Here is a 25182-nt window from a genome sequence, read left to right on the forward strand (position 1 = left end):
CCTGGCTGGGGAGCCAGTCTTTGAAACCCAAACGGTTTAAGGTGATTAAACCAGAACACTTTTGTGAACACACAAGAGACAAGGATATGGTCAATAGTTTCAGCTTCCTGGTCACAAAAAAGGCACCTAGCTGGATGATCCAATCCTCTCTTTGCAAGCCTGTCAGTAGTCTAGCATCTCTTGTTAGCCGCCAGCCAAAGGAAAAACCGGCACTTTGGAGGTGCCCAGGTTTTCCAAACTAGGTGATAGTGACCAAAGGACGTTGAGCCAACAAAGAGACCATCATACGTCGACTTAGCCTAATAATTGCCATCTACCGTGATACTAAATACATGCTTATCTTCCACTTCAGGCTGCAACACTATTTCTGATAGAAGCTCCCAAAGGTTCAAATATTCCACTATAACTCCCACAGACATAGCACCCTTTATATCAGATATCCATTTTCTGTTGGAAAGAGCCTCAAGAACAGTTCTTTTATTCGCAATCCTTTTAGGAATGATGGTGAATAACCTAGGCGCCACACTACACACATTCTGGCCCAAGAGCCATTTATATGTCCAAAACAAAGTGTGTGCTCCATTTCCCACTTTTGAGACCAAAACAGTGGAGAAGAAAGATCTTGCCTTTTTTGGAACTTGAATAGGGAGGTTTGCCCAAGTTTTTCCTGGATCAGTTTTATGAAGCCACAACTATCTCATACAAAGGGCCCAGCATAATTCCTTCAAACTAGAAATACCCAAACCTCCCAAATGGAGGGGTCTGCAAACCCTTCCCTAGGCAACCAGACAATGTCCTCCCCTAACCTCCGTGCGACCTTTCCATAGAAAACCCTTTCTAATTTTATCAACTGCCTCCAAAGCCCAAGGAGGAAAATCAATGGCCATAGCCAAATAGACGATCATACTGGTGAGCACATGCTGAACCATAATTTTCCTACCAGCTCTTGTCATAAGATCAGCTTTCCAACTCAGAAGACAGTCGACCACCCTATCTATGATAGATTGAATTTGTTCCTTAGTCATCTTATGAAGGAAGAGAGGAATTCCAAGATATTTGCAAGGGAAATCAGACCTCTCAAAAGGCAATAAATTCTGGACCAGCATAAGATCATCTGCAGAGCACTAGATGGGAAAAACATTAGATTTCTGCTCATTGTTACGGAGCCCAGAAACCTTCCCAAACAAGTTCAAAATACTTAATGTAATGGAGATGTCTGCAGCCGAGGGACTCATAAATATGACAACATCATCAGCATACATAGAGATCTGGTGGAGTTTAACCCTTTCCGACAGGCATTGCAATAAACCTAATTCCTAAGCCCTATTAAAGAGAAGGGCCAAGATGTCCATTACCAAGATAAATAGCATCGGGGAGAGAGGTTCCCCTTGCCGAAGTCCTCTTCTATGAATTATCCTCCTCCCCAAAAACCCATTAAGAAGGACCTGAGTAGAAGATGAGGCCAGCAGCCCACAAATAATATCCCTCCAAAGCTGTCCAAAACCAAGCTGCGTCAAGACCTCAATGAGAAAAGGCCACGAGACCGAATCGAAGGCCTTGGTGATGTCCAATTTGAGAAGTAAACTAGCCTCTTTCTGACGGTGTAAGAATCTGGAAGTCTGCTGCACCAGCATGAAGTTATCTTGAATAAACCGCCCTATGATGAAGGCACTCTGATTTGGAGAGAACATTCTGTTAAGTTTGCTATCCAGCCTGTTGGCAAGGATTTTGGTAATCAGCTTGCCAAAACTGTGCACAAGGCTTATTGGTCTAAAATCCTTCACATGATCAGCCCCCTCTTTTTTAGGGATCAAGGTAATGTAAGCAGAGTTCAGCTTGTCAAAGTTATCAAAATTTCTATTCCAGATAGCTTGAATTGCAGCCATGATATCAGATTTGATAACATTCCAACAGGACTTATAAAAACATCCATTAAAACCATCTGGCCCCAGAGCTTTATCGGAAGGTAAAAGCTTAATGGTTTCCCATATTTCCTTTTCCGAACAGGTAGCCTCAAGCTCAGCCAAGTCATGCTAAGAAAGGCCAAGGGCCTCCAAATCCACTGCTTGCTCTCTTTCCTGACATGAACCAATTAAATTGAAAAAGAAGTCATCCACTGCTGCAGCCTTGTCTCGATGACTAGTAACAATAGCATCCCCATCAAACAATGTAGCAATAAAATTCTTTCTCTTACGGTGCTTGGCATGCAAGTGGAAAAATTTTGTGTTGGCATCACCATCCTTAAGCCATAAAATCCTTGATCTCATCCTAGCCATAGTACGCTTCAAGGAGGATAAAAGCAAAGAATGTTTCTTAAGCTTGCTTTTCAGCCAAAATTCATCAGGAGTCAACACCCTTTCATCTTGTGCAATTTCTAGCTTATGTGATATTTCCTTTGCCAATGCCAGTTGAGATCTAATGTGACCAACTTGCCTATCACTCCAACCTTGCAGTCTCCTGGCTGCCTTCTTTAGTTTATGGTGAAGAGTAAGAAAAGGGCAGTTCACGGTTCCAACAGATTCCTAGGCATCGTGCACAGTATCATGAAATCCCTGATTTATTATCTCAAAGACCCAGAATTAAGGGGCAGTGATCAGAGTCTTGGGAAGTAGAACTCTGTAGCAACACATTAGGGAAAAGCAGCTCTCAGTCAACTAAGCATAGCACCATGTCCAACCTGACAAGAATGGGCTCCACTTGTTGATTTGACCAAGTAAAACGCCGACCATGGAGAGGAACTTCTTTAAGGGCAAGATCATTGATAAAGCTCCTAAAACACCCCATCATAGCTCTGTTGAAATTGTTGTTGTTCTTGTTCGAGGTTTTGTAAATTAAGTTGAAATCCCCAGCAACGACCCAAGGTCCATTGCAACCCTCTCTGACATTTCTTAGCTCCTGCAAAAATGAGATCTTCTCTTCATCCCCTTGAGGACCATACACACAGGTTAACCACCAGGTACCTCCTTCCTGCTTATGAAACTGAATGGACACACTATGATTATCAACTCTGCTCGCATCTGTGTATCTCAAATGATTTTTCCAAGCCACCAAAATTCCCCCACTGGCCCCATCCGAAGGCAAGAAAACATACTCAGTAAATTCAGAACCCAAAACAGAGACTAAGGTGCTTCTAGCAATATATTGCATCTTAGTTTCCTGCAGACATACCATCTCAACCTTAACGGACAGAACTAGATCTCTAACGGAATCTTGGCGAGCACGAGAATTGAGACCTCGCACGTTCCAAATCAGAATTTTGGATGGATCCATTAAAAAACACAGATTACAGCACCGACCAGACATACAATTGCGTCCAGCGAACAGCAACACCCTTACTAAAGGGGGACTAACTCAGGGGCTCTCCACCCAAACAGGGCAGATAGAGCCTCCACCTCACTACGAGTTAGGGGGCGCTTAAAAAGCCGAGCATATTCTTCCAAGGCTTCCTGACTAATCCCCTCATTCTCGGTGATAATATGCAGGGATCTCATGACTTTCCTGGTAGTTCTCCCTCCTAGGTCATGTAAATTAAATTCCACTCCAACACACGCAACACGACGACTTCTTCTTGGCATGGGAGCAGCAGGTGGGGAAGGTGGAGGATCTGCATGCAAATCAGTTCGCGGAACAGGAAGAATTCCAGAAGATTGCTTGGTGATTCCATTGAAAAACTCATGTTTTCTAGCTTCAAAGCTTGCTGCTTCATGAGGTTGGACTTCAGCAGCAATTCTATGGGAAGGGGCATCAGCAGTGCACACAGGCATAGAGTTACCCAAGGACTCCAAATGAGGCAGGCAAACCATCTCTGTAATGTTGGCCTCCTCGACCTGTATCACCTGTCCCCCCTGAATCTGGGCATGTTTGCTTTTGAATCTGCTTCTCGAGTATACTCTCCGGGTGGCCTCAGCAGCAGATGGACCGTCAGGTTGGGGCAAATTCGCGTCAGCCTGTTCCAGCGGCCCAGCAATAGACATGTGTCGCTGGGGCGAAACAGGGAGGACAGAATCCAGCGATCCCGCAGCAGTCGGCCCATACGGTCCAGCTAAGCCAGGACGACCCAACGAGGATAAAACTTGAGGATTGTTTATCTTCTCCACAGATGGCACAACTGGCACCACCTCAAGTGCTCGCACGCCGTTAATGCTTTCCGTTGATATAGCCTCGCCAGGCACGTTAAACCCTAGATCATCCTGAACTGACAAAACAGCACCGGGAACAACTGGATCATGATCATGGCAGCGAGGAGATAAATCTTCCAAAATGTTCTTTGAAGTTGTCATGCTTGGAACTTGAGTGGCAAAACGGGGCGAGCTCAACCCAGCCTTCTCTAGCGGCTCAGCCAAACTTCTGCGCTGAGGCGAAGAAGATCTAGGGGAGGTCAGCGAGTCATCACCAACACATAAAGCAGCACCACCTTCCAGAGCTAAAACTGGCGCCTCAACCATATCCCCATGCACATCTGCAGTCCGTTCTCTGCCCGCTCTCTGATGGGAACCGAGGCGAAGGTGGACAGACTGACGCTGCAAAGGACCCAGTTGTCGGATCCGAGGGTTGGACTGACCCCAGACATCCTCGTCCTCCTCACCATGGAGCTCCTCACCATGGAGCTCATCCTCATCCGAAGGAGACAGACTGCTCTCCGGGAGAAACTGAAGGGGAGCCGAAAGAACAGCAATGCTAATCTTGTAGGTCAGACATCTCGCCTCCTGATTAAATGGCCCTCGCTCAATGATGTGGAGGTCCATATCCCTGCGAAGCTTCATAGGATCCAAACACCATGCCCGAAGCTTGAGTGAGGAGAGATCAGACTTGCTCGCAGAGGCGGGATGCAACTCCAAAATGTGGCAGGAGTCGTGGAGAAGCTCCTTGGCTGTGGTCAGACCCCACGCGTGCGCTGGGGTCCCACAGATCTCAATATCCATCAAATGAGGCAATGACGTAGCCGAAGTGTGTGTAAATCTTGTCCACTGCTTGAACACGAGCGAGAACATAGGGCCTCTGAATGGCCTTCCTTCGTTAAGCACTCTTGTCACCACTTCTTCATCCGGCAAAAACAGAAGGAAGTCTTCCGACATGGTTTGATGAATAGACATGTCATCAATATTGAGGCAATAGCGACGGTCCACTTCCTCCAGCACATTCGAGCCGAGAACAACAGGTCTGGTTCCAATAACAGTAACAAATAAGGCTCGGCGGAGTGCTACTTCTTCTCTTGCCATGTCTATCGATAATTCCAGAACGCAAGAGGGTATGGTCGACATGTTAGGAATAATGTTAGCAGGGGTACACTGGCTGCTTTTGTATTCAAATGATTTAGAATTAAGGCCAGCTAAACTAACTAAAACAGTATTTGTCTAACATTTTTTAATCTAACAACATGTGCCAGTGTATAAAAGAATGCTTTCCTTACCCCGGGTTCGATTCCCCTCGGGGACGAATTTCGGGCTTGGTTAAAAAAACCCTCGCTCCACTCCCGGGTTACGTCCAGTGTGCCACCCTACGGCTGGGCCGTTGAAGAGTGGGCGGTGACGTCCCGCTAGTGATGGGGTTAGGGTTTAGGGGATTTTCTCGACTATGACCATGTCTCAGTCTCTTCTTAATATAATACCGGGAGGACAGGCTTTCCCTCTCCGGCCGAGTTTTTTACATTTTTCTGATATGTTTTTTCTTCAAGTGACATTAGACATGGGTTGCATGGCACTACTTTGACTTGTTTTGTTCCATTCTAATTCAATTGTACTGCAACTCCAGATCTGAACAGACATTTGAGTACACTCCTCCAGAGGCACTCCTTAATTCAAACTGGTTTCAAGGATCAAGAAGTGCAAGGCTTAAGTATGTCTCTTTTTCCCATTTCTCTTCTACGAATTCTGGTATGTGCCACTGTGTTTGACATACAGCTGCACTGTGATTCACTGAATTTCTTGTTTAACTATGCACAGGTATGACATCTGGAGCGTTGGAGTTGTCATGCTAGAGTTGATGATGGGTTCTCCCCATGTTTTTCAGATAAGTGACCGTACACGCATTTTAATGGATCAGCATCTCGGAGGGTGGAGTGAACAAACAAAGGAGCTTGCATACAAGTGAGACAATGTTTAAATTTCTCCGTGAAGTCTGGATTAGCAAAGCTGATACAATTTGCATTTCTTGTTCTATTAGCAAACTTGAGAACATCACAGAAATTCCAGTTTTAATTAAGTATTATGAACTGCAATTTCCCCTATGGTTCTTGGGGTATCCCAAATTATTGGTACTGATGAATATCATAAATTGAGAGCACCTAGAGGGGGGGTGAATAGGTGATCCTGTAAAACTTAAACTTATAGCCACAAAAACTTGTTAAGTGTTAGCACAATAAATGCCAAGTGGCTAGAAAGGAGTCTCAACAAAACACAATACCACAAGAGATCAATCACAGAGACGACACAGTGGTTTATCCCGTGGTTCGGCCAAGACCAACGCTTGCCTACTCCACGTTGTGGCGTCCCAACGGACGAGGGTTGCAATCAACCCCTCTCAAGCGGTCCAAAGACCCACTTGAATACCACGGTGTTTTGCTTGCTTTTTCTCAATCCCTTTTGCGAGGAATCTCCACAACTTGGAGCCTCTCGCCCTTACAATTGAAGTTCACAAAGAACACAGAGCAAAGGGGGAATGAGCAACGCACACAAGACTTCAAAAGATCAGAGCAACAACACGCACACAGGTCGCAACAAGAGCTCGCAACACAACTCAAAGAGTTCGCAACTCAACAAGAGCTCTAGATGCTATCACAATGAAACGAATGCGTGAGATCGATGTCTTGGTGCTTAAGAATGTTGTAGGAATGCTTGGGTATCTCCTCCATGCGCCTAGGGGTCCCTTTTATAGCCCAAGGCAGCTAGGAGCCGTTGAGAGCAATTCTGGAAGGCTGATCTTGCCTTCTGTCATCGGGCGCACCGGACAGTCCGGTGCACACCGGACACTGTCCGGTGCCCGATTTCTTTCCTTAAATGGCGCAGCCGACCGTTGCAGATCTGGGAGCCGTTGGCGCACCGGACAGTCCGGTGCACACCGGACAGTCCGGTGCCCCCTTCCGACCGTTGGCTCGGCCACGTGTCGCGCGCAGATTCCGCGGCCGACCGTTGGCCCGGCCGACCGTTGGCTCACCGGACAGTCCGGTGCACACCGGACAGTCCGGTGAATTTTAGCCGTACGCCGTCGGCGAATTCCCGAGAGCGACCACTTCGCGCGAAGCAGCCTGGCGCACCGGACACTGTCCGGTGCACCACCGGACAGTCCGGTGCTCCATACCGAACAGCCACTTGGCTGTACACAGCCAACTTTTCTTTGACTCGATTTCTCCTGTTTCAAGCACTTAGACACAATACATTAGTCTTCAAAACAATGTACTAAGGCTTAGAAACATACCTTTACTCTTGATTTACACTTTGTCCATCCAAGGGTATAGATTCACATTTAAGCACCTGTGTTGGCACTCAATCACCAAAATACTTAGAAATGGCCCAAGGGCACATTTCTCTTTCAATCTCCCCCTTTTTGGTGATTTATGCCAACACAACATAAAGCAACTAGAACAAGTGCAAAATCACTTCAAATAAAACTCAAATTTATTTTGATTCAATTTGGCATATATGGATCATCCTTTGCCACCACTTGGTTTGTTTTTCAAATCAACCTCAAAATCCTATCTCTAAGTCAAATCCACTTGTAGAGACATCAAGAGAGGTTTTCCACAGAAAATTGATTCAAGATTCCAAAAACTCCGCCTATTTCCCATAATCAATACTTCTCCCCACAAGAGGCCAACTTTTGACAAAAGAGACAACAAAAGAGATTTGACAAACCAAAAGCTCTATTCTACTGTTTTCAAAATCTCTCAAGTGGTAGCTGATCCATTTATTACTTTGGCCTTTATTTTCTCCTCCTTTGGCATCAAGCACCAAAACGGGATCAACTTTGGCCCTTTAACCTCATTGCCTCACCAAATTCTTCAATTAAGAGCAAAATAGGCAATAAGAATTTAAAGATGAACTTGGAAAAGTTACTCTTTTCATCGGAGTGCAGTGGAAGTCTTGCATGGTCCAAGTCCACCTTTTCCCTTTCAATCCTTCTTTAAGACTAAAGCATCAAACTCAAGCACAGGGTTAGTCTCAAAGGGTCAAGTTGTAACACATCTCCCCCTAAACATGTGCATCACTTTGCAACGGACTTGTGAGGTCCAGGGAGTGTTTGTACAACTTGAGCACCAATATTAAGCAACAAAATGCATAAGGAATATGATCAAAGGCATAAACACATGTATGCTACAAATCAATCCAAGTTCCGTGAATCTAAGACATTTAGCTCACTACGCAACCTGCAAAAGGTCTTCTCATCTAGAGGCTTGGTAAAGATATCGGCTAGCTGGTTCTCGGTGCTAACATGAAACACTTCGATATCTCCCTTTTGCTGGTGGTCTCTCAAAAAGTGATGCCGGATGTCTATGTGCTTTGTGCGGCTGTGTTCAACAGGATTTTCCGCCATGCGGATAGCACTCTCATTATCACATAGGAGTGGGACTTTGCTCAGATTGTAGCCAAAGTCCCGGAGGGTTTGCCTCATCCAAAGTAGTTGCGCGCAGCACTGTCCTGCGGCAACATACTCGGCCTCAGCGGTGGATAGGGCAACGGAGGTTTGTTTCTTAGAGTTCCACGACACCAGGGACCTTCCTAAGAATTGGCACATCCCTGATGTACTCTTCCTATCGACCTTACATCCAGCATAGTCGGAATCTGAGTATCCAACCAAGTCAAAGGTAGACCCTTTTGGATACCAGAGCCCGAGGCAAGGCGTAGCAACCAAATATCTTAGAATTCGCTTCACCGCCACTAAGTGACACTCCTTAGGATCGGATTGAAATCTAGCACACATGCATACGCTAAGCATAATATCCGGTCTACTAGCACATAAATAAAGTAGAGACCCTATCATTGACCGGTATGCTTTTTGATCAATGGACTTACCTCCTTTGTTGAGATCGGTGTGTCTGTCGGTTCCCATCGGAGTCTTTGCGGGCTTGGCGTCCTTCATCCCAAACCGCTTTAGCAGATCTTGCGTGTACTTCGTTTGGGAGATGAAGGTGCCGTCCTTGAGTTGCTTCACTTGGAACCCAAGGAAGTAGTTCAACTCGCCCATCATCGACATCTCGAATTTCTGCGTCATCACCCTGCTAAACTCTTCACAAGACTTTTGGTTAGTAGAACCAAATATTATGTCATCGACATAAATTTGGCACACAAACAAATCACCATCACATGTCTTAGTAAAAAGAGTTGGATCGGCTTTCCCAACCTTGAAAGAATTAACAATTAGAAAGTCTCTAAGGCATTCATACCATGCTCTTGGGGCTTGCTTAAGTCCATAGAGCGCCTTAGAGAGCTTACACACGTGGTCGGGGTACCGTTCATCCTCGAAGCCAGGGGGTTGCTCTACGTACACCTCCTCCTTGATCGTCCCGTTGAGGAAAGCGCTCTTCACATCCATTTGGTACAACCTGAAAGAATGGTGAGCGGCATATGCTAGCAAGATGCGAATTGACTCTAGCCTAGCCACAGGAGCAAACGTCTCCTCAAAGTCCAAACCTGCGACTTGGGCATAACCTTTTGCCACAAGTCGAGCCTTGTTCCTTGTCACCACCCCGTGCTCGTCCTGTTTGTTGCGGAACACCCACTTGGTTCCCACAACATTTTGCTTGGGACGAGGCACCAGTGTCCAAACTTCATTGCGCTTGAAGTTGTTGAGTTCCTCCTACATGGCCAACACCCAGTCCGGATCTAGCAAGGCCTCTTCTACCCTGAAAGGCTCAATAGAAGAGACAAAAGAGTAATGCTCACAAAAATTAACTAATCGAGATCGAGTAGTTACTCCCTTGCTGATATCACCCAGAATTTGGTCGACGGGATGATCCCTTTGAATCATTGCTCGAACTTGGGTTGGAGGTGCCGGTTGCGCTTCTTCCTCCATCACGTGATCATCTTGTGCTCCCCCTTGATCACACGCCTTCTGTTGATGAACCTGTTCATCGTCTTGAGTTGGGGGATGCACCGTTGTTGAGGAAGAAGGTTGATCTCGTTCATCTTGTTCCTGTGGCCGCACTTCTCCAATCGCCATGGTTCGTATAGCGGCCGTTGGAACATCTTCTTCATCTACATCATCACAATCACAAACTTGCTCTCTTGGAGAGCCATTAGTCTCATCAAATACAACGTCGCTAGAGACTTCAACCAAACCCGATGATTTGTTGAAGACTCTATACGCCTTTGTATTTGAGTCATAACCTAACAAAAACCCTTCTACAGCTTTGGGAGCAAACTTAGAATTTCTACCCTTCTTTACTAGAATGTAGCACTTGCTCCCAAATACACGAAAGTAAGATACATTGGGTTTGTTACCGGTTAGTAGCTCATACGAAGTCCTCTTGAGGAGGCGATGAAGGTAGACCCTGTTGATGGCGTGGCAAGCTGTGTTCACGGCTTCCGACCAGAAACACTCGGGGGTCTTGAATTCTCCAAGCATCGTCCTCGCCATATCGATTAGCGTCCTGTTCTTCCTCTCTACCACACCATTTTGCTGTGGTGTGTAGGGAGCGGAGAACTCGTGCTTGATCCCTTCCTCCTCAAGGAACTCCTCCACTTGAAGGTTCTTGAACTCGGACCCGTTGTCGCTCCTTATCTTCTTCACCTTGAGCTCAAACTCATTTTGAGCTCTCCTGAGGAAGCGCTTGAGGGTCCCTTGGGTTTCAGACTTATCCTGCAAAAAGAACACCCAAGTGAAGCGGGAAAAGTCATCAACAATAACTAGACCATACTTACTCCCTCCTATGCTCAGATAGGCGACGGGTCCGAAGAGGTCCATATGCAGTAGCTCCAGGGGTCTTGAAGTGGTCATCACATTCTTGCTGTGATGCGCTCCTCCCACTTGTTTACCTGCTTGACAAGCTGCACAAGGTCTATCTTTTTCGAATTGCACGTTAGTCAAACCTATCACGTGTTCTCCCTTTAGAAGCTTGTGAAGGTTCTTCATCCCCACATGTGCTAAGCGGCGATGCCACAGCCAGCCCATGCTAGTCTTAGCTATTAAGCATGCATCTAGACCGGCCTCTTCTTTTGCAAAATCAACTAAATAAAGTTTGCCGTCTAATACACCCTTAAAAGCTATTGAACCATCACTTCTTCTAAAGACAGACACGTCTACATTTGTAAATAGACAGTTATATCCCATATGACATAATTGACTAACAGATAGCAAATTATATCCAAGACTCTCCACTAAAAACACATTAGAGATAGAATGCTCATTAGAAATTGCAATTTTACCTAACCCTTTTACCTTGCCTTGATTCCCATCACCGAATATAATTGAATCTTGGGAATCCTTATTCTTGACGTAGGAGGTGAACATCTTCTTCTCCCCCGTCATATGGTTTGTGCATCCGCTGTCGATAATCCAGCTTGAACCCCCGGATGCATAAACCTGCAAGGCAAATTTAGGCTTGGGACTTAGGTACCCAACTCTTGTTGGGTCCTACAAGGTTAGTCACAATTGTCTTAGGGACCCAAATGCAAGTTTTATCATCCTTGCATTTTGCCCCTAATTTCCTAGCAATCACCTTTCTATTCTTTCTACAAATTGCAAAGGAAGCATTCAAAGCATGATATATTGTAGAAGGTTCATTTACTTTGCTAGGAACATTAACAACATTTCTTCTAGGCATATTATGAACAGCATTTCTCCTACCAACATTTCTATCATGCACATAAGAAGAGCTAGAAGCAAACATGGCATGAGAATCAAAGGCATTATATGCATTACAACTACTATAAGCATTTCTAGGTTGTCTTCTATCATAGTACATAAAGGCATGGTTCTTTTGCACACTACTAGCCATAGGGGCCTTCCCTTTCTCCTTGGCGGAGATGGGAGCCTTATGGCTTGTCAAGTTCTTGGCTTCCCTTTTGTAGCCAAGTCCATCCTTAATTGAGGGATGTCTACCAATCGTATAGGCATCCCTTGCAAATTTTAGCTTATCAAATTCGCTTTTGCTAGCCTTAAGTTGAGCATTAAGACTAGCCACTTCATCATTCAATTTAGAAATTGAAACTAGATGTTTACTACAAGCATCAACATTAAGATCTTTACACCTAGTGCACGTTTCAACAATTTCTACACAAGATGTTGATTTACTAGCTACTTCTAGTTTAGCATTTAAGTCATCATTAACACTCTTTAAAGTAGCAATGTTTTCATGACAAGAAGATAATTCACTAGAAAGCACTTCATTTCTTTTAACTTCTAAAGCATAGGATTTTTGTGCCTCTATAAACTTATCATGTTCATCATACAACAAATCCTCTTGCTTTTCTAAAAGCCTATCCTTTTCATTCAAGGCATCAATCAATTCATTGATTTTATCAATTTTATTTCTATCCAATCCCTTGAACAAACTAGAGTAATCTATTTCATCATCACTAGACTCATCGTCACTAGAAGAATCATAAGTGATATCATTACGAGTGATTACCTTCTTCTCTCTTGCCATGAGGCAAGTGTGACGCTCGTTGGGGAAGAGGGATGACTTGTTGAATGCAGTGGCGGCGAGTCCCTCATTGTCGGAGTCAGACGAAGAGCAGTCCGAATCCCACTCCTTGCCAAGATGAGCCTCGCCCTTTGCCTTCTTATAATTCTTCTTCTTCTCCCTCTTGTTCCCTTGGTCCTGATCACTATCATTGTCGGGACAGTTAGCAATAAAATGACCAAGCTTACCGCATTTGAAGCACGAACGCTTCCCCTTGGCTTTGGTCTTGCTTGGCTGTCCCTTGCGACCTTTAAGCGCCGTCTTGAATCTTTTGATGATGAGGGCCATCTCTTCATCATTAAGTCCGGCCGCCTCAATTTGTGCCACCCTGCTAGGTAGCGCCTCCTTGCTTCTTGTTGCCTTGAGAGCAAGGGGTTGAGGCTCGTTGATCGGTCCATTCAAGGCGTCGTCCACGTGTCTTGCCTCCTTGATCATCATCCGCCCGCTTACGAATTTTCCGAGTACCTCCTCGGGCGTCATCTTCGTGTACCTGGGATTCTCACGAATATTGTTCACGAGATGAGGATCAAGAACGGTAAATGACCTTAGCATTAGGCGGACGACGTCGTGATCCGTCCATCGCGTGCTTCCGTAGCTCCTTATTTTGTTGATAAGGATCTTGAGCCGGTTGTATGTTTGCGTCGGCTCCTCGCCCCTTATCATCGCGAATCGTCCGAGCTCGCCCTCCACCAACTCCATCTTGGTGAGTAAGGTGACATCATTCCCCTCATGAGAGATCTTGAGGGTGTCCCAAATTTGCTTGGCATTGTCCAAGCCGCTCACCTTGTGATACTCGTCCCTGCACAAAGAGGCTAGCAACACAGTAGTAGCTTGTGCATTTTTATGGATCTGTTCATTAATAAACGAAGGACTATCCGAGCTATCAAATTTCATTCCACTTTCCACAATCTCCCAAATGCTTGGATGGAGAGAAAATAGGTGTGTACGCATTTTGTGACTCCAAAATCCGTAGTCCTCTCCATCAAAGTGAGGAGGCTTGCCAAGTGGAATGGGGAGCAAATAAGCATTTGAGCTGTGCGGAATGCGCGAATAATCAAAAGAAAAGTTTGAGTTAACCGTCTTTTGTTTGTCGTAGTCGTCGTCCTTGTGGGAAGAAGTAGACTCGTCGCTGTCGTAGTAGACGATCTCCTTGATACGTCTTGTCTTCTTCTTCTTCCCATCTTTACGTCTGTGGCCCGAGCCAGAGTCGTTGGATTTGTCATCTTTTGGCTCGTTGACGAAGGACTCCTTTTCCTTGTCGTTGATCACGATTCCCTTCCCCTTAGGATCCATCTCTTCGGGCGGTTAGTCCCTTTCTTGAAGAGAACGGCTCTGATACCAATTGAGAGCACCTAGAGGGGGGGGTGAATAGGTGATCCTGTAAAACTTAAACTTATAGCCACAAAAACTTGTTAAGTGTTAGCACAATAAATGCCAAGTGGCTAGAAAGGAGTCTCAACAAAACACAATACCACAAGAGATCAATCACAGAGACGACACAGTGGTTTATCCCGTGGTTCGGCCAAGACCAACGCTTGCCTACTCCACGTTGTGGCGTCCCAACGGACGAGGGTTGCAATCAACCCCTCTCAAGCGGTCCAAAGACCCACTTGAATACCACAGTGTTTTGCTTGCTTTTTCTCAATCCCGTTTGCGAGGAATCTCCACAACTTGGAGCCTCTCGCCCTTACAATTGAAGTTCACAAAGAACACAGAGCAAAGGGGGAATGAGCAACGCACACAAGACTTCAAAAGATCAGAGCAACAACACGCACACAGGTCGCAACAAGAGCTCGCAACACAACTCAAAGAGTTCGCAACTCAACAAGAGCTCTAGATGCTATCACAATGAAACGAATGCGTGAGATCGATGTCTTGGTGCTTAAGAATGTTGTAGGAATGCTTGGGTATCTCCTCCATGCGCCTAGGGGTCCCTTTTATAGCCCAAGGCAGCTAGGAGCCGTTGAGAGCAATTCTGGAAGGCTGATCTTGCCTTCTGTCATCGGGCGCACCGGACAGTCCGGTGCACACCGGACACTGTCCGGTGCCCGATTTCTTTCCTTAAATGGCGCAGCCGACCGTTGCAGATCTGGGAGCCGTTGGCGCACCGGACAGTCCGGTGCACACCGGACAGTCCGGTGCCCCCTTCCGACCGTTGGCTCGGCCACGTGTCGCGCGCAGATTCCGCGGCCGACCGTTGGCCCGGCCGACCGTTGGCTCACCGGACAGTCCAGTGAATTTTAGCCGTACGCCGTCGGCGAATTCCCGAGAGCGACCACTTCGCGCGAAGCAGCCTGGCGCACCGGACACTGTCCGGTGCACCACCGGACAGTCCGGTGCTCCATACCGAACAGCCACTTGGCTGTACACAGCCAACTTTTCTTTGACTCGATTTCTCCTGTTTCAAGCACTTAGACACAATACATTAGTCTTCAAAACAATGTACTAAGGCTTAGAAACATACCTTTACTCTTGATTTACACTTTGTCCATCCAAGGGTATAGATTCACATTTAAGCACCTGTGTTGGCACTCAATCACCAAAATACTTAGAAATGGCCCAAGGGCACATTTCTCTTTCATAAATCTACTGCCTTCTTTTTTAGGTGAACAAAACACTTGAAATTTTTGGTGCTCTTGTTATATATAGGCAAGAAGCAACCTCATGCATTGATATTTGCTATGTTGATATGACATATTGACATAATGTAGCATTATCTGGTCCTGAGTCCTCTCTAACCATCATAGTCAATTGGCTATATTAAATGAAATTAGGAAGTGAGGTGTTCCAGATAGGCCTGCAGTATGAATGTTTAGAGTATTCTAGAGAGAAAATCACTGCCATAGCTTTCCTTGGTTTCCTGTTCTGATGTTAGGTTGAGGTCATACATGGAGTTGTGCATTTTAGTCCCAGGGATTTCCTCGCAACATCATGGCAGTGGTAGCCCAGAACAGGTCAGCAACTCTATTATCTGCTTATTACTGCATCTTATAATTCTACTGTATATTCATGTGCACCATCAATGTTTCTCTTATTGTCAAAAATGTAAGATAAGTCCACATTATTGCGTAGTTTCATTTCCACAATGTAGTTCATATGGTGCAAAAAGGACGTATTTTCTTGGAAGAAAGAACGTATTTTGATGCTCCTTAACATTGAACGATGACCCCCTGAAGCCCTAATTAAATATCTGCCCTGGTATGTAGCAGAGGTTTCATGGCCGTGAAAGCTGATGTTGTAATTCTTTTTTACTTTAAGGGTCAATTTGGGTTAGCTTCTTGGAAATGCTCTGAAGAATCATTTGCACATCAAGTGAAGATCAGAGATCCTCTCAAGATTGGGTTGGTGTTTCTTTTCTTGTCCACATCTTCATTGCCCCCAGAATGCTTGGATCATCACCATTTTCATATCTAATAGCTTCATCATTGCTTATGTTTCCAGTTTTCCTAATTTATGGGCGTTGCGACTTGCACGCCAGCTACTTGTGTGGCATCCTGTAAGTTTCTTGAACCCTGCTCCATAGAACTATTTAAGTCCTGTAGTTAAGACGAGAATAGTGGCATCCTGACATGGTTCTCAATCTTATTTCTACTGTTCTTTTTTTCCTTGTGTCCTATTCCAGTAAATACTTATCCTATCTTGCAGGAGGATCGGCTAAGTGTCGATGAAGCACTAAATCATCCTTACTTCCAGGAGCCAATGTAATGTAAGGAGAGGAGATTAGTGATAACTAACCGACGAATCTTCAGCTCGGTCCTTTCAAGTTCAAGATGTTGTGAATATAACATAACTAGTATTAGAGGAATTCATGAATCGTTTGTAATTTACCATCCTAGCCGTGTCATAAAGATGTTGTGAATATAACATGAAGCAATAGATAGTAACGACCGCAAGAGGAGGGGGAAAGGCTCGGGGTGTGTCTCTACTGACGTGGAACTGAGCAAGTGAGGGCGCCCCACGTATCGTAAAGATCAAATACTAGCACCAACACCTGCTCCCCGCACGTTGGTGACACATAACTAGTAAAAACAATAAAGAACAATTGTTAGTCAAACACAGGTCGTAAGGTCTATAGTATTGTGCCTTAACTACTACATTTCGTGTTTCTTTATGTTTAATTTATAGAGGATAGTTATTATTAATATATATACTAATAATTTTGAATGGCCGAAGCCTATAAAATGACTGATTTTGTTCGCTCTCTTTCACTAGGTTTTTTTGAATGGCTGACCCATTAAAACAACTAATCTCTCAGTAATTCTAATAAATAATGTCGGTACCCTCAAACTGGGGTACCCTCTCCTACTGTGTCAAGGTAGATACCTGTGTGATTACCTATAGTCACGTACTAAAGAACTAAGTAGGGTCGTGGTCTGCATCACATTATTTATTTGCATTTTTGTCACACCCGGTTTTGGGGCAAAACCGAATACATAGCATATGTGTGTCATGATCCATTTTTCATATATATATGATAACGTCACAAGTGTAATATATCAAAAGATAAAGGGAGTAGAGTAACTTTATTACATCATCTAGATCAAAGTATCTTAACAAGTATAATTATCAAAGTACGGCGTAATTAAACATGGACACTCTTCCACAGAAATGTGACTCGCGCATCGTTAGACTTAGTACTCGTCGATATCATCTGCAATGTCTTCATCATCACCCTCTGATCAAAATATTAGCAAGGGGTGAGCTCACTTATGGTTGGGGCTCAGCAAGTGGGAGGAATAATGCAAAGTCAACAAGGTAGGATATGGATAAGCGGTAAGTATTTTAGTAGGTCAATATTTTATTAACAACGCCTGACTTACTAGTTGTAAGTGTATCCCAAAATTCCCAATTAAACATAAGTACATGATTATATCAAAAGCACCTAAGTGAAACCATTTAAGCAAACCATCTATGAATCATCGGATAACTAGTAAACAAAATAAAGCACCTAAGTGACATATAACTAGTAAAAAAATAAAGAACATTGGTTAGTCAAACACAGGTCATAAGGTCTATAGTATTGTGCCTTAACTACTACAGTTTCGTGTTTCTTTATGTTTAATTTATAGAGGATAGTTATTATTAATATATATATACTGATAATTTTGAATGGCTGAAGGCTATAAAATAATTATTTTTGTTCCCTCTCTTTCACTAGGTTTTTTTGAATGGGTGGCCCATTAAAACGACTAGTCTCTCAGTGATTCTAATAAATAATGCCGGTACCTCGAAACTAGGGTACCCTCTCCTACTATGTCAAGGTAGATACCGTGTAAATACGTATAGTTGTGTATGAGCAGCGCCGTGGTCTGCATCACTTTATTTATTTGCATTTTGCATCCACGTAATAAGCACTTGACATTCAGGATTCTAACTCATCCTACAATAATATATGGAACACTCACACCTTGCAACTCATCTACACAAGGTTCATTCTACATGAACAAGTCACAACTTTTAGATTTCTGAATCACAGATACTACTAGCTGCTACTAATGCAGCAACTTGAACGGTTTACATTTCCACAATCCTACAAATACAAGAATGGCGACGAAGATAAGAGCCAAAAAGAGCAACCGCACAACTGAACCAACCAATACGTGCACAGGCTCTGCTTGCCTTCTCTTTGTTCTCCCTTAGAGATGGTGCTGGTCTGACCACAATGCTCTGCTTCCATTTCGTATCAAGCTTCCTATACAATCTCTTGTTTATTCCTTGTTCAATTTCCCTCTCTGTTTTTGCCTTCTGTTCCTAAATAGCATAGCCATGGCCACCATATGCTTCTCTGCTTATGCTGAGCGGAGTGGGAAAAAAACAGTTTTAAATGTTGAGCGGGAGTGGGAAAAAAATCGGTTTTGTACGATACCTTCAGCTGGCGATCCACGGGAACGACGAGCTGGAAACCCTGATCAAGGCTACCATCGCCGCCAGCGGCGGCGGCGTCATCCCCCACATCCACAGGAGCTCATCGACAAGGCTGCCAAGGAATGAACGAGCAAACTCGGTGCTTTTTCATGTCGGTGGTTCTTAACACCTGAGAAAAACCTGCTGCTGCTGATACACATTAGATGGTACCCTACCCTGAAACCTCTTGTGGCTTCGCTCTTGTTGCGTTGTCAATCTGCTGATACACATTAGGCCTTGTCCGGTCATTCTTACACCCAATCCCACCATGGATTTTAATCCCACCTAATCCTATCCAATCCACATGAATTAAGATGAGAACGAACAGGCCCTTAAATGGAGGCAGGCAGGCACTCACCGCTTCTTGTCACTCATGTCCGCTCGCTTGCGCAGGCATGCTATTTTACCCAGAGACTACTGATTGTTCTTCATCCATCAGCTGATCCCAGATCTGTGGCATCAGTATTTCAGTGTTGTGAATCGGCCGGTGCATGAACTTAATCATTAATGCATATACTTATATGCTAACTGAACATGAATGAAAGTTATATGTTTCAAGTGCACGTGCATAGTACAGTAGATAGAAATGGCAGGTTTGTTTAAAACTTACATTTGCAGGTTTGAACAGCAATATACTAGTACTACCCAGCAGCAGGGTATCCACTTTGCCCTTACAAGCCACAGCATTAGGCCAGACTGCCTTTGGTTGCAATCACTAATGAGGAAGAACGTTATCTATTTGTTAATGTAAACAGCTAAGGGTGTCCCTTCTCAAAGACAAGATGAGCAAACTAGACATGTAGATGAACATTACCTTGCTGGTCATGACGAACTGGGCGGCTCAGCCAGGGCCCAAAACAGGATTCAGCATGCTACATTATTCTCCCAGCAGTTATAACGTCATTCCTCATAAATGCAACATCGGCTGTGTTAACAGACATGATAAAACATGCTACAAGAGAGAATCACACATCAGTTGTGTACGGAGAGCACATAGCTACATCAGCACCGGAACGAATATGCTTCGAAAAACATAAAACGCTCTGCATATATTGGATCAAAAGTAAATGAACATCTGCATATCAAGCAGGTCAAATGAGAAGAAAATCTTCCGAGAAACATGAACATGAAGTAAACCAATGGTTTTAGTTAAGATCATATACTAGTTTAACTGTGACAGGTGCGTGCAAGGACTGATTCCAAAAAAAATCAACATATCAATCACGGACTGGCCTCTGCAAGAAAATGATACTTTGCAGGGAGAAATCTTATTTGTTCCCTACAAGTTCCTTTGCTTGAGAAGAGATCGACCAGCAACATTGCGGTTAAATGTTCAAGTGAGAAATTCCTCTCGTCAATCTTGGACAGGTAAGCTCCAGCCCTGACTATTTCATTTTTCTTTAGTAATTCCCTGACTACATGATTCAGCAATCGAGAATTGGGCTCACAGCCAGCATTCTGCATGGATGAAAACATATCTTCTGCCTCTTCCACCAATCCTTCTTTTATAAGATTTGTGATCATTATACTGTAAGTCACAACACAAGGCACCAGCCCACTTCTCGAGATAGAAGCAAACAGATCCTTAGCTTCTTCAACTCTCCTGGTTTGAAACATTCCAGCTATCATGGTATTGAGAGTTATGATATTGATCTTTACATTCATTGCACGTAATTCTTTGAAAAGAAAGATTGCTTCATCAAAGCATCTATTTTTAAAAAGTCCACGAAGAACTATGTTGTATGTATATTTGTCCATAGCGATACCACTTTCTGTCATTTCATGGAATTTCACCTTTGCAGGAACTGTTCTCCCATCCTGAAATAACCCATCAATTATGATGTTGTACAAAATAGTTGAAGGCTTTATTCCCTTTTGCAGCATTTCTCTGAAAAGACTCAATCCTTCATCAATCCTTCCAATTTTACAATAGCCATTAACAAGTGTACCATACACTACATCGTCTGGTTCAATGCCAGCTGACACCATAGCATCAAATACTCTTAATGCTTTCTCCATCTTGCCAACAAGACAGTACCCATCCATTAGCATACTATACACCACAGCAGTAGGATGCAGACCAACATTTACAGTTAAGTCAAATATATTTTGTGCCTCCATTACCCTTCCCAGTTTGCAAAGGTTGTTAATTATCGAACTGAAGAAAACAATATCAAGACGCATGCCATTATTCATTATTTCCAAAATCAATTCCTTGGCTTTCAGTAAACTACCATGAGTACAAAAACCTTGAATCAGGCAATGGTATGCATATTTATCAGGTGCTACTCCTTGATCAATCATCTGATTAAATTTTTCCATAGCATCATCCATCTTACCGATTCTGCAGAGGGCAGCAATCACTGTCCTATAGGTTACCACATTAGGTTTCACTCCATGGTCTCTCATTTCATTGAAGATGATCATAGCCTTATCTAGCATTCCACAGTTTGCATATGCCTTGATCAGCACACTAAAAGTATAAATGTCAGGTGCAATACCGTCACCTAGCATCAAATCGAAGAGATCTGTCATATCAACTAGACATCCTTTAGTAGCGTACCCGTTGAGCATAATGGTGTAGGAGAAAACATTAGGATTTTGGCCCTTCATTGCCATTGTGTCAAAAACATCTCTAGCTTCCTTGATTTTTCCATACTTGCAAAGGGAACCCATCAACATGTTCAAAGTAACAACATCTGGTAAGATGCTGTGTCTTCTCATTTCTTTAAATACCCTAACTGCCTCCTTCCACTGTCCTGTGGAGGAGTATCCATATATCAAGTTATTATAGGTCCAGTTATTTGGCAGAACACCTTTATTGACCATTTGTCGAAGGAAAGCCTCTGCCTTGTCCATTGCTCTTGCCTTACACAGGGCATGGACCACAGAGTTATAAGTCACAAAATCAGGTGGAATGCCCCGCTGTACCATTTCTTTGAATAGATCACATGCTTTATTTACGTCACCCTCCTTAAAAAAGCCGTCGATTACTGTATTGTACGAGAAAACATCGGGCACACAGCCCAACTCAGGCGTTCTGTGGAGAAGGATGTCCAAAGCCTCGTCTGTCCGCTTCGCTTCACAAAAGCCCTTGAGAAGGTGGTTAGCGATGATGATATTGACGCGCAAGCCTGTCCTGAGGAGCTGGCCGAAGAACGCCAGCGCTAGCTCTGGGCGGTGCGCGCGGGTGCAGCAGTCCATGAGGATGGCGTAGGTGTGGGATGTGGGGGACAGCACCCGCGGTCCTTGAGCCCGAGACGCCGCGCGGTTGAAGAGCGCGACGGCGAGGGCAGGGCCACTCCTGCAGGCGGCGGAGGACGGCGCACGCGCGAGCGCCGCGAGGAAGCCGTTCAGATCGCGCTCGAGAACGGGCGTGCCTCGACGCTGCAACTCGTCGAGCAGGTCGTGTGCTTCCTCAGGGCGGAGCGTCCCCTCCCGCACGCGCGCCGTGGCGGCGGCGAGGCGGCGGCAGCGAGGAGGATGCGGCGGCGGCGAGGAGGAGGATGCGGCGGCGGTGGAGACGGCGGAGGAGATGCGGGCACATGACGGCATTGCCGCGCTGGGGGTGGGGGGATTTTTTGGGCGTCCGGGTTCCTCCCTCCCTCGTTTCGTGCGTTGTTCGTACGGGGATCATTATCCAATTCCTGTTATAGACCTAACAAGCAGGCAGTCAGGCTGTCCGCAGTGACATGCTGTAAACCAAACTCTACCCGACATACAGTCAAAAAACATCCGCAGCGGGGCACTGCACACGGGACTGTAAACGTAGAGAGGCCCTGAGGCTGTCCGCAGTGACATGCTGTAAACCAAACTCTACCCGACATACAGTCAAAAAACATCCGCAGCGGGGCACTGCACACGGGACTGTAAACGTAGAGAGGCCCTGAGGAACTCTATTTACAGCGTACCTACTCTTCTCACTCCAAACATCCTTCTCTCGGTTCGGCTGTACGGGAAGCATGCGAGCAAGTAGCCAGCGCAGCAGATTTTTGCAGCAAGAGAATATAAAGTGGAAAAAAAATAATATAATATATGATAGTTGATATAGAGTTGGAATATAGAGTAAATATGACCGCAAAGAATTATGGTATAGAGTAGAGAATCTTGCTGACTAGGATAGAATATTTCTTTTAGAGTACGAATTTAGAGTAGTATGAGTGCGGATAGCCTGAGGAACTCTATTTACAGCGTACCTACTCTTCTCACTCCAAACATCCTTCTCTCGGTTCGGCTGTACGGGAAGCATGCGAGCAAGTAGCCAGCGCAGCAGATTTTTGCAGCAAGAGAATATAAAGTGGAAAAAAATAATATAATATATGATAGTTGATATAGAGTTGGAATATAGAGTAAATATGACCGCGAAGAATTGTGGTATAGAGTAGAGAATCTTGCTGACTAGGATAGAATATTTCTTTTAGAGTACGAATGTAGAGTAGTATGAGTGCGGATAGCCTCATGTTTTTGTGGTGTCCCCCAAATATTCCCGTGAGGAGCAGATGCCTTTTGTTCGGTCCCGCTCGCCATCGTCCGTCCCATAGCTAAATTGTGATCAACGTGATGAGAAAATAGAGTTCCCAAACTAACCCTTAGTTTAAAATATGAGAGGAGATGAGAGGAGATGAGAGGAGGGCGTGGGTGGGGCCCACACGCGAGTGAGAGAGAGGGCTAAGCAGGGGGGGCGGCGGCTAGGGGAGGGAGTAGGGCGCGCGTGGCTTGCTTGTTGAGCCCCTAGTGGGCTTTAGGGTTAAGGTTTAGTTAGTTTTTTTCTTTTTTAATTTCTTTTTCTAAATTCAAAATATATTTTTAAATAACCCTAAAATTCATAATAACTATACCAAAATTATTTATAAATAAAATATTTATTTTTGGACTAATAATTATTATATTATTTATTTGGATTTTTATTTAAGAAGAAATACTATTAAATATTCAAAATCACTTATGAGCAATAAAAAAATCATTCCGAATGTAAATAAACAACAAGCATTTAAAAGAAAATTTATTACCGTAAATGTCATTAATAACTAAATATATTGTTTTTATTTAATGATTTTTTATGGTGTTACAAATCTACCCCTCTGAAAGTCGCCTAGAGGGGGGGGGGGTAAATAGGGCGAAACTGAATTTTACAAACTTAATCACAACTACAAGCCGGGTTAGGGTTAGAAATATAATCGAGTCCGAGAGAGAGGGTGCAAAACAAATCGCAAGCGAATAAAGAGTGTGACACGCGGATTTGTTTTACCGAGGTTCGGTTCTCGCAAACCTACTCCCCGTTGAGGTGGTCACAAAGACCGGGTCTCTTTCAACCCTTTCCCTCTCTCAAACGGTCCCTCGGACCGAGTGAGCTTCTTCTTCTCAATCAAACGGGAACAAACTTCCCCGCAAGGACCGCCACACAATTGGTGTCTCTTGCCTCGGTTACAATTGAGTTGTTCACAAGTAAGAACGAAAGAAAGAAGCAATCCAAGCGCAAGAGCTCGAAAGAACACAAGCAAATCTCTCTCACTAATCACTAAAGTGTTGTGTGGAATTGGGAGAGGATTTGATCACTTGGGTGTGTCTAGAATTGAATGCTAGAGCTCTTGTAAGTAGTTGAAGTGGGAAAACTTGGATGACTTGAATGTGGGGTGGTTGAGGGTATTTATAACCCCAACCACCAAACTAGCCGTTTGGTGGAGGCTGCTGTCGCATGGCGCACCGGACACTGTCCGGTGCGCCAGCCACGTCACCTGGTCGTTGGGTTCCGACCGTTGGAGCACTGTCTTGTGGGCCCGCCTGGCTGTCCGGTGATGCACCGGACAAGTCCTGTAGACTGTCCGGTGTGCCACCCGCGCGTGCTCTGCTCCTCTGCGCGCGCTGGCGCACATTTAATGCGTTGCACTCGACCGTTGCGTGCGAAGTAGCTGTTGCTCCGCTGGCTCACCGGACAGTCCGGTGAATTATAGCGGAGCGGATTCCCGAAGCTGGTGAGTTCAGAGCCACTCTTCCTTGGGGCACCGGACACTGTCCGGTGGTGCACCGGACAGTCCGGTGAATTATAGCGGAGCGCCTCTGAGAATTCCCGAAGGTGAAGAGTTCAGCTTGGAGTCCCCTGGTGCACCGGACACTGTCCGGTGGCACACCGGACAGTCCGGTGCGCCAGACCAGGGCAGCCTTCGGTTATCCCTTGATCTCTTTGTTGAACCCTTTTCTTGGTCTTTTTATTGGCTTAGTGTGAACCTTTGGCACCTGTATAACTTATAGACTAGAGCAAACTAGTTAGTCCAATTATTTGTGTTGGGCAATTCAACCACCAAAATCATTTAGGAAATAGGTGTAAGCCTAATTCCCTTTCACCCTCTTAAAAGAATCTCGTCCTCGAGATTAAGGAAGGTTAGCACGAAAGCAAAGGAGATACATGGTTATTTGTAGGTTCTTAGTTCTCATTGAACTCTTCTAATATTAAGGAACTTCCTTACTACATCGCTCCGCAATGTATACTAATCAGGCAACCTTCATCATCGTACTTATAAAATGGTTGGTCTTCTGAATTATTGCTTAGGTCATGCTTGTCAGCTTTCTTCTCTAGTCGGTCTAGACGCTTCTTGGGGCATTCGCGAATAACATGTCCTTCATTTTTGCAGTAGTAGCAAGCACCTCTTGCTTTGAGTTCT

General features: G+C 44.7%; 2 protein-coding genes across 18 annotated transcripts; one reads left to right on the forward strand and one right to left on the reverse strand.

Annotated features, from left to right (window-relative positions):
* The first annotated feature begins 4451 nt into the window (after window positions 1–4451).
* On the forward strand, window positions 4452–16384 carry LOC103648100 (probable inactive protein kinase At3g63330). Its single transcript, XM_008672609.2, has 7 exons — window positions 4452–4685; window positions 5684–5835; window positions 5943–6086; window positions 15495–15573; window positions 15878–15960; window positions 16061–16115; window positions 16265–16384. The coding sequence occupies exons 1-7, from the start codon at window positions 4452–4454 to the stop codon at window positions 16322–16324; spliced, it is 807 nt and encodes a 268-aa protein (XP_008670831.2). The 3' UTR covers window positions 16325–16384.
* A 1574-nt stretch (window positions 16385–17958) lies between these two features.
* On the reverse strand, window positions 17959–22192 carry LOC103648099 (protein Rf1, mitochondrial). Of its 17 annotated transcripts, XM_035965557.1 has the most exons (6): window positions 19338–22192; window positions 19134–19238; window positions 18882–18974; window positions 18700–18814; window positions 18486–18596; window positions 17959–18413 (listed from the first exon to the last, which is right to left on the reverse strand). In XM_035965557.1, the coding sequence occupies exon 1, from the start codon at window positions 22076–22078 to the stop codon at window positions 19745–19747; it is 2334 nt and encodes a 777-aa protein (XP_035821450.1). In that variant the 5' UTR covers window positions 22079–22192; the 3' UTR covers window positions 17959–18413; window positions 18486–18596; window positions 18700–18814; window positions 18882–18974; window positions 19134–19238; window positions 19338–19744. The 17 variants fall into 17 exon arrangements, with proteins under 17 accessions (XP_035821450.1, XP_020404287.1, XP_020404279.1 ...); XM_020548698.2 differs by having other exon boundaries at window positions 18486–18740; window positions 19338–22172; XM_020548690.2 differs by having other exon boundaries at window positions 18486–18814; window positions 19338–22172.
* Between the last annotated feature and the right edge of the window lie 2990 nt (window positions 22193–25182).

Source organism: Zea mays, chromosome 2 (genome assembly GCF_902167145.1).
Source record: "Zea mays cultivar B73 chromosome 2, Zm-B73-REFERENCE-NAM-5.0, whole genome shotgun sequence".
NCBI lineage: Eukaryota > Viridiplantae > Streptophyta > Magnoliopsida > Poales > Poaceae > Zea > Zea mays.

Bases quoted from the DNA above. Each gene is read 5' to 3' on its own strand.
- LOC103648100 (XM_008672609.2), top strand. From the start codon at position 4,452: ATGCACATCTGCAGTCCGTTCTCTGCCCGCTCTCTGATGGGAACCGAG. The intron at 5,836-5,942 runs GTATGTCTCTTT...AACTATGCACAG, and splicing joins TCAAGAAGTGCAAGGCTTAA to GTATGACATCTGGAGCGTTG. The intron at 15,961-16,060 runs GTTGGTGTTTCT...TTATGTTTCCAG, and splicing joins AGAGATCCTCTCAAGATTGG to TTTTCCTAATTTATGGGCGT.
- LOC103648099 (XM_035965557.1), bottom strand. From the start codon at position 22,078: ATGCCGTCATGTGCCCGCATCTCCTCCGCCGTCTCCACCGCCGCCGCA.